Raw genomic sequence first — 10,000 nt, forward strand, 5'->3', positions numbered from 1 at the left:
ACATGTAAAAAAAAAGTTGAAACAACAATCATCTCACCCTCTTATGAAAAGAGACTTCGACTTTATGCCACCTGCCATCAGCAACACCACCATTGACATTTGTTGTAACAGTTATCGTCTGAGAGAAGATAGAAAATATCAACTGCACTTGTCCCTTGATCACCAAAATCGAGATGAAGTCATGTTCTCCATTGTGTCGGCCATTGAATAGCAACAATCCACTGTGTTCTATGGTAGCGAATTCCAGTTGAATATGAACACGCCATCTTTGCTTCAAGGCTACAGGAAAAAATAAATAATTTTCTACTGCTTCTATAGATTTTAAGTTCACCTTAAATCTTGCAACAGAAATCTGGAAATACAATATAGATTTTTGTCCGTCCACTTTCTTTGTATTGGTTTTTTCACTTTTATTTGTGGTATCCACCCTTTTTTTTTTTTTTTTTTCAATTCAGATGGCTACATTTTGCAATTATACCAGAAGAAAAACCTCTCAGAGCAGAGTAGAGAGCCAACTAAACTTAACCTACATAGGGCACTGAGTGCACGAGTCAAGCTCAGGATCATTATAATGATGAAAGGAGAGCGCTCTCACAACCTGCGATAACCCTGCTGTGCCAAGGAAAGCTTGCATGCAAGTGTATGGTCTTGTTCATAATCATTTAAAAAAAGAACCTGTCACTTGAATTTGTATGTTGCATGCTTGATTGTTACCACTATACAAACACTGTCAACTCTCCTACCCCCCTCCCCACCCCCAGATTTTTTGAAAAGACAATTACAAGAATCTCCTGCCCCCAAGAAAGCCAACCTCTACATGCTGATTGATTAGCTTTGGGATAGGGGCTTTTGGTGTTGGTTCAGGGCCGCATGTGCTACAGTACAAGACAAGAAGCCATCACAGGTGACCCAGGAAGGGGACACCATACCCATTGGTGGCCACTTACAGGTACAGCGATGGGTTGAAAAAAAAACCGTACAAAATCAACTTTTTTTCGTGAAATGAGGGAGAGTAACAGAGGGAAAATCCACAAAACATTGGCCAGGGTGATTATAGAGTTTTAAGCGACACGAGACAGCATCTGAATACAGTGTGCAACCCTCTGATTTGAATACAGCTGTTTCGAGAAAGGTTGTCCAAAAGAAGCGTGAAAGCGTATGCGACAATGCCAAAAGGGATTATGGTAAACTTTAACATACGTCTGCACGTACTGCCACTTCATCAACACTATGTCCTAAGAACTCTTTCATCCAACTAGCTCGCCATAGTAGGGCTTCACTGTCCGGTCGTGGCATCTTCGATTGCAAACACTCTTACGCTTCTTTTGGACAAGGTTTCTAGAAACAGCTGTATACAGTGAAGGGATAATCAAATTGCTGGCCATATTGGCGTGTAGTTAACTTTGCTGAACTTAATTACAATGTAAAGTACATGTATACACGTATTGTATAAAACAATTATTAATGACCAACATGTACTCTAAGCTTTATTTTATTCTAACGCCAGACGATTCTACCCGTACCTGGAAATGCAATGAAAGACCCCTTCTTGAAACTACGGGTCGACAATTCACACAGAGGCTTGTCAACTTCGGCATCAGCGTGGCACTTGCATGTGAAACCACCTCCTGCGTCCTTACAGGTTCCACCATTATGACAAGGATTTGCTTTCAAAGGACTTCCAGAAGCTTTAGAATCAGAAGGGCACTTACTTCGTAAAAAATCAATTTCACAGTTTTGCCCAGTCCTTCCAGGATTACAAATGCAGGAGTAATTACCTTCCACACTCACACACTTTCCATTTCCCATACAGGGATTTGAGTAGCAAAGATTTACTTCTTTATCGCACTTCTCGCCTTGATAATTCTCAGCACATGGACACCTGTAGGACTCTTGGGCACCAACTGTTCGAAAAATGATCTTTGAGGAATTGTACGTAAGTGACTTGCTTGTGTGTTCCAAGTACGACAAACAGCTCCTCCAAAATCCTGGTTGTAGATCGTTGCAGACTTCTTGGACACATAAACTATCTTCAAAAGGAAGTAGTTTCACCTCTGCTTTCATCGAGATCTCCAACATGTTAATGTAAATCATATCTCGAACATAATCAGCTTTGTAAAATCCAAATCGGTTGCGGCTGCTATCAAGTCGGTACACAGCCAGCCAAATCTTAAGTTGGGAAATATCGTCATCCAGGGGTGAGGTAGCTTTGATATCCTTGGAGTCAATATTAAAAACTGCAATTTGGTCAAGATTGCAATTGAGGACGTCAGAAATTGCTCTTACCAGCTTTTCATATGAAGAATCTAAAAAGCCACCAATGGTTGCATCATAAATATCAAGTGTTACACTGTTGTTCAGCATTGCTGTTGTTACTGACGTGACCATTATCTGTCCATTGGCTCTGACAGAGTTGACACCATCAGAAACACGTACTACCATTGTTAGAGGTTTCCGTGTATTCGTTAATGTAGAACTGAGCTCAAGATAACCAGTTGTCCTGTTAAGAATTACCCAATCACCTTGCGTCACTGATTCAATCTCATAAACAAGACGGTCAGACACATCTGGGTCGTAAGCTGGTATCTTGAACTTCGGCCGTGTTGGGAATTTGTTATCCAAGACATTGATTACCATAAAAAAGTTCTGAAGGACAGGCAGGTTATCATTCACGTCAGTCAGTGTTATGTTTACTATTGTTTCAACAAAATAGGGTGACGATGTTGCACGAACTCTGAGGATGTACTGTGACCTGGTTTCATAGTCCAATTTTGTTCGAGTTTGAATCAATCCATTTGTTCTAATGCCAAACGTGGGAGGGTCATTGCCAGAAATTATACTGTAGATTATAGGATTACCCTGAACAAGATCTTGCGAGACAGCTTTCACTTGCAGCACATCAGAGCGTTCCTTAAGGTCTTCCCTAATTAACACAATGTAGGGGTCCTTTTCAAATTTTGGTTTACTGTCCCGTACATCCCCCAGTGTGATCTTGACTTTCACAGATGAGCTCAGTGGAGGTCGTCCTTTGTCAGAAGCTATCACAGTCAACTCATACTCTGGAACAGTTTCTCGATCAAGCCTTGATTTTGTGCGAATTACCCCTTGAGTACTATCAATCTGAAAAGCACCTTCGCCATCACCTAATACAAAATAATTTGATACAAAATAGAGTATTAATAATAATAATAATAATAATAATAATAATAATAACAACAATAATAATGTAATAATTAACAATAATTTATTCTACGACGGCACGCAGGATATGAAGTGACAGATAAGTTGGTTATAATCATTTTACATCCAGCGAGCCTGGGTGGAATAATTATTGTTTTATTAAAAACTCTATGATCAACAAGAGGAAGAGCAATAGTGGCACAGTCGGTTAGTGCGCGGCCTTGGTGCAAGAGGTCCTGAGTTCGATTCCCGGATCTCACATCCTTGTTTCGACTTCTTTCCTTTCTGTGTAGCTTAAGTAGCTTTAAATACCCGTAAAACGGAGCACTGATGGAGAGGGGGGAGTAAAATGAGCACACCGTCAACCTCAGCTTTGTCAGTTGAATTCTGTTACGAGTTATTGATGTTAAATATGGTTGCTTTACTTTTGCTTTACTTTACTTTAATTAATTTAAGTATTGAACCAAAACGCGCCCCACTCTGGCCGCACTTTTTACTCGTTACACCTAATTTTGGTGTCTTCAGCACATTGCTGAAGCTCTCTATAGGTACCGGTGGTCTTAATTGAATACGTTGGACACCCACTTTGACTAAGTGTACTTAGTCGATTTCTTATCTTTCAGTGTAGCTTAAAAAGTACAGCTGTAGCTTTAAATTCCTGTAAAATGGGGCACTGATGGAGAGGGGGGAGTAAAATGAGCGCACCGTCAACCTCAGGTTTGTCAGTTGAATTACTGTTACGCGTTATCAATGTTAAATATGGTTGCTTTACTTTACTTTACTTTAACTCTTCCATTGACCTTATTTCAAAATGGCCGCCATTTTAGTATTCTTTTGTTTGATTGCAAATTGCCCTTTTGGCCTCGGTCAAGGTAAAATATTCTTTTGAATTTTGCGTTGAGGCCAAAAGGGCCAATTTGCAATCAAACAAAAAAATATTAAAATGGCGGCCATTTTGGAATAAGGTGTATGTATTGTTGACTAAAGCATCAATTTCTGCCTCAGTCAATTCCGGTCCAAAACGGCTTTTGTCAGCCATTTTTTCTTAGAGCTGCAAAAATGTTTTCAGCTTGCTTTATTGCTGACACGTTCCTTAAGATACAGCAGGTATATAGGAACTGATGGCCTGTTGTCGCTGAGCCAATGAAAATGCTTGAAATCTGGTATCCGTAGTTCAGTTTTCATTAATAATAATCAATGAACTTGATTTTACTGTTAATTATTCTTTAGCAATAACGGCAACAATTGGGGGCACTGTACATGTACCCAGAAATCAATTCAAATCAATTCAACTCAAAGCCGGAGAACCCACCGAAAAACCTCTCAGAGCAGAATAAAGAAAAGACAAACTCAACCCACACGTCACACAAGTCTGGGTATCGAACCCGGATCACATTTGTGGAAGGCGAGTGCTCTCACCACTGCGCCAGCCCTGATCCTCTGCGTACTCTCCCCGCCACAGTTGTTCAAAAGGTGGATAACGCTATCCACTCCAGGTAAATCACTACCCATTGGATAGTGCAATTGATTTCACTATTACTTATCCACTGGGTAGTGACTTATCCGGCGGATGGCCCTATCCACCTTTTGAACAACTGTAGCCAGGCCCCTGCTGTTATAAAGGTGGATATATCATGCTACCTTCAAGACAAATCACTATCAAAATAGGGAAGTGCTGTTAAAACCAATACTGAATTATCCACTGGATAGCAATGGGTCCAGTTCAGCAGTACCACCAACCAGTCAAAAAGTGGGACCTGCAGATCTGTATTGTTCAAAAGGCCAATTGCACTGTTCATGAGACAAACCACTATCTGGCAGATATGCATTGTGAAAACTGTTATCTTCTTTAGAGTAATTCATCCACTGAATATCAAATTATGAGGTTCAAAGGGAACCAGTATTGCCCATAACTACATGACTGAAACAAAGTTCAGCCACAAACAGTTTGTTTTCCATCTTTTCAATGAAAGTTTACTTATGCACTCCAAATACATGTAGTGTGTCACTGACATTATGGTGGAAATCCAAATTTTCAAACCTCCTCTAAAAATCAGGAGTTCTAAAAAATCAAAAGTGGGGTTAAATAAAACCAGGTTTAAATTACTGTGGTATCATTTTTAAAAATGCAAGATGGCAGAAAAGAAGGATTTAAAAACGCAACTGAAGGAGTGAGCTCCGATTATATCCATGGTAACTCAGCACCTCAATTGTGCGACAACTGCATTATGCACACAGTTTCTTGTGACTTCAATGACAGATCTCTCATTTGCTTCGTGCAAAAATGTATAAGAACATTTTCTCTAGAACTTGGGTGTCCATGTAGCCTAAACTGGTTTTTGTTACTTCCTGGATTTTCAAAGTTCAAGAAATCGAACATTTTTGAAGGAATAAAAGAACTAGTTCAAAATGTTGAGAGTAAAATGGAAGTGTCAGACCATGGTAAACCCATGGAAACACCTTTTAGAGTTTCAAAAAATCAGAATTCCACTGTAGTAACATTGCAATGACTGGTACATACAGTTACAAGTACTGTAGTTGAAAGTTTTCTTACTAAGTTCAAATTTCAGCTTTACAACAAGAACGACAAATGTGAGTCTTCCTTACATGTATTATTCACATCTTTTCATGCAAGCCAAAGGCTGTAGATAGCTTTTCTTGACATCTGATTGGATAGTGTGGCGCACAATAGATTATCAATGTGAATAAACTGACAGCAGTCACACTTTCACACTTTTATAGGGTTCGCACACTTTTTCAGACCAAAAATTCAAGGACTTTTCGAGGACTTTCAAGGGCCAAATTTTGAAATTTCAAGGACCTCTTTTTTATTTACGTCGATGAATTTACCCATAGCAATGGTCTGACAGTACAATTCTTCCTCATTTTCCGTAACGAAGATGCGTGAAAATACTGCAAAGGCACTGGTAACCATTCTCGACCCCACAGCTTGTCGCGTTTGTATGACACGACTCAAGGGGCTGATTATTTTCACTGAAGTTTTCAAAGATTAAAAATGCGGGTCAGAAAAAAATTCAAGGACTTTCAAGGACCAGGAATGAAGAGCAGAGATTTTCAAGGATTTTCAACGCCTTGAAAATGCACTCTCAAAATTCAAGAGTTTTCAAGGGTTTTCAAGGGTTTTCAAGACGCGTACAAACCCTGACTTTTAAGACTCTTACTGCAAATTTTTTTCACGAAAAAAATTTCTTCAGGGATGATGCAAAGGGTTTAAACTCCTTTTAACTTACCATCAGCTGCAAAAAAATATGTAACGGCCTTATTTGAACCATCGTCACCATCAACAGCTGAAACTTCAAGGACTTTTGTTCCTGGTGGGACATTCTCCAGGATTGATTTTGCATAACTAGATTCCAGGAATCTTGGTTTGTTGTCATTCACATCTGTTACAGTCACATGAACTTTTGCCGTCCCTTTTAACCGAGGGTTTCCATGATCGGTTGCACTGATAACAAGTCTGTACTGTGGGGTTGTTTCTCGGTCCAATGACCTTGCCACGGTTATTTCGCCAGTGTTGGAATTAATGCTGAAGTCCTGCTGTGATTGCTCAAAAGCATAAGTGAGTTTTGCATTCAAACCCTCGTCATCGTCAGTTGCCGTGACAATAAGGACCCTACCACCAACTTTAGTGGCCTCGTTAATCTGCTGCTGGTAAATTCTCCGTAAGAAAATTGGTTTGTGGGTGTTGGAGTCTGTAACATTGATACGCACAATAGCAGAGCCCACTAAGCGACTGTCTCTTGCTTTCACAACCAAAGAATAAAACTTGGTTTTGCTATAATCCAAGCGGCACGATAGTGTAATCGCTCCAGTGCCAGAAATTCTGAAACATGGGCGCTGACTAGAATCCCTAGACTCCAGAGTGTAGATTATGTTACTTTGACCAAGATCTGGGTCAGTAGCGCTAACTTGGAGTACAGCTGTTCCGAATCGAGCTTTCTCTTCCACTGATCCATAGTAAACAGATTTTGAAAATATTGGAGGATTGTCATTAATATCACCCACAGTCACAGTCACTTTGGCTTGGCTGCTCTTTGGTGGAACACCTTTGTCCTCGGCTTTCACCTGGAAAACATAGCGATCTACAGTTTCCCTATCTAGTTTCTGAGTAAGGTACAAGTCGGCAGTTTGACTATCTATGCCAAATGGTAAGCCAGTTTCTACTAAACTGTAAACAATTTGTTGATTGCTTCCATAATCAACATCAAATGCTTGGATGCGAGCAAACGTGTGTCCAACATTTTCTCGTTCCGAGACCGTCTCTTGAAAATTCGAACTCGCAAATTGTGGAGCGTTATCATTTACATCAACAAGGAGTATTTCCACCGACGTTTCGTTATACAACGGGGTTTCACCCTTGTCCTGTGCCATGACGAAAAGTGTGTGAGTGGGAGCATACTCGAAATCAAGTGGCTTGCTCACTTTAATTCGACCATTAAGGCGATTAATGGAAAATAGTCCCAGATCATTGCCACTACTGAAACTGTATGTGATTTCTCCGTTGGTACCAAGGTCTTGATCAGAGGCACTGACAGTCAGCACAAGTTGCCCAGGTTTGATATCTTCCCGTACTGACTCAGTGTATTCTCGCTTTGTAAACTGCGGGGTACAATCATTTACATCGGTGACAGTTATTCGAACAGTGGCTTGACCCGTTTTGGGTGGCGATCCTTGATCACTGGCCTGAAGTGTAAGGGAGTACTGCGAAACTTTTTCGCGATCAAGTGGTTCATCGACAGTGATTTTACCACTTCTCTCTCCAATCTGAAATGCTTGATTGACTCCAGCCCTATTGACGATACTGTAGCGAATGTCTGCATTTTGACCCGCATCCGAATCACGAGCACGGACATCAATGACAGTCCCCCCAACATACAAATCCTCAGGGATAACCTCGCTGTAAGAGGATGCCTCAAATGCAGGTGCGTTATCATTAACGTCACCAACATTAATTGTAAGATCTGCCTCAGCATATAAAGACCGATGCTGTTCATATTCTGCTGTGACACGAAAAAAATGAGCTGGCATTTTTTCCCGGTCTAGGGTGTTCAGAGTTGTGATCAGCCCAGTGTCACGATCCATGGTAAAATATGATTGACTATCCAAATTCTGAGTGGCCGCCATTCTGTAAACAATTTTGCCCGCTCTACCATCATTTGTGTCTCGTGCATTGACTGTGCTAACACTTGATCCAACAGATGAATCTTCGCTAATAAGAGCTGTTAAATGAGAGCTGGAGAAACGTGGGGCATACAGATGAATTCTCCGACGGAATCGCAGGACCTTCTTGACGACATCATGTTTGCAATCAATAATCAACTCAATTCTTACGACAAGTGATTGTTTATTTCCTTCGCTGTATGTCGCCGGAAATAAGAGTTCTATTTCTAAAGTTCGCTTTTGAACTTTGAGTAAAGATCTCCGAAGAATTAAATAATTTGATTTGGCGCCAATTCTAAAATACTTCCTTGAAAATTTGTTTCCTAGTCTCATAGACGTAGGATCTAGCTTTAATCCACGCAAATGAGTGAAAATGTGCCGTAGATAAAAAACTCTTGATCCAATGAGAGGTGTACATTTCAGTCTACCACGAAACTTCAGAGCGCAATTTTCCTCAATGACTGTCACTGTTAGAGGACTTAAAGACCTTTTAGTTGGTCTATAAATAGATGTTTTTTCTACAAACAACGTGAAAGGATTAAGCTGTAGTTTCTTGCAGTTTGGTTTATGAGCCATACGCACCAGCCCATCGCTTAAATCAACAGAAACAGAGTGACGTTGAATGAAGCTTGATGATTCCTCTTCTCTTGACATTTGCAAAGAGTAGTTTGTCCATCCAGCTCTACTTAGATTAGCTAAGAGAGTGCCTGGTTTTGTCGATGAATAAATATTAATTACTGCTCCATCCACTTGGTGGTAGAAACTCATTTGCTGAACAATAAACACAAAACTCAACCAAAAAAGTTTGAAAGAAGCCATTTCGCCGCGATGTGTTATATCACAATTTCGCGAAAGAAGTGTCCATCACAAGCGATACGAAAGTCGAGCTTCGCACCTGCAGCGGGGATTCAAATCACAATACACCATCCTTAAAGTTTCCATAAACACAGCTAGTGGTAAAATTGAGCCCTCATTATCAAACACCACGAATAATATCGCATTGATCTTTTTGCTTAGCACGGCTGTCGGCAAGTAGGGCAATTTCCGCTTGATTGACAAGTTTTTCTAATTCCATGCTATAATTGGCTTACAGAAGTCACGTGCTCTCTTTATCTCGCCGCGGTTGAAATTGAACAGTTTGCAGACAGTTTGCATGACAATCAAAAAGTATGTGATCTTTTGTGCAACACATTTTACACAAACAATGATGTCATGTAAAACAACTGCGCCTCAAGGTTTGAATTCAATAATCCCTTGTACAGACAGACGCAGTCTTCGAAAAGTCGGATCATTGAAAACAATTTCCTTCGGAATTCAACAAATCTATGAACAGGAAGCGATATGATACAAAGGCGTGTAGAGTTTATTTCTTTCAAACAAAATATAAGTTTAGTCATAAAATTCTAACCTCCACAAAGAAGGTCTCGCCGGGTCAGGAGTTGGCAAATAGCTATAATTTTTAATAACAAGTTTTTGAGTGTCATAAGTTTATTTTAACAATAACTGTAAGGTTTGTATAACAACGGTATTGGTGATAAAATTTGAGTGTTGAGAGATTTTTCAAGAAAGCTAATTGGGATACCAACAAAACTAGGGTGTACTTGTAAACGTGTCACCACATTTTTTCGTGAAAGCAAAA

General features: G+C 40.1%; 1 protein-coding gene across 1 annotated transcript in view; it reads right to left on the reverse strand.

Moving 5' to 3' along the window:
* Positions 1 to 9,377, reverse strand: part of LOC138056455 (cadherin EGF LAG seven-pass G-type receptor 2-like) — a 50,870-nt gene extending 41,493 nt beyond the window's left edge. Inside the window, exons 1-3 of the mRNA XM_068902249.1 lie at positions 6,432 to 9,377; positions 1,524 to 3,143; positions 38 to 279 (exon numbers count right to left, since the gene is read on the reverse strand). Of these exons, the coding sequence (XP_068758350.1) occupies positions 38 to 279; positions 1,524 to 3,143; positions 6,432 to 9,180 (4,611 nt within the window). The 5' untranslated portion in view covers positions 9,181 to 9,377. The remainder of the gene's footprint in view (positions 1 to 37; positions 280 to 1,523; positions 3,144 to 6,431) is intronic.
* Positions 9,378 to 10,000: the final 623 nt, after the last annotated feature.

The sequence above is a fragment of the Montipora capricornis genome, chromosome 7 (genome assembly GCF_036669925.1).
Source record: "Montipora capricornis isolate CH-2021 chromosome 7, ASM3666992v2, whole genome shotgun sequence".
In the NCBI taxonomy this organism is placed as follows: Eukaryota; Metazoa; Cnidaria; class Anthozoa; order Scleractinia; family Acroporidae; genus Montipora; species Montipora capricornis.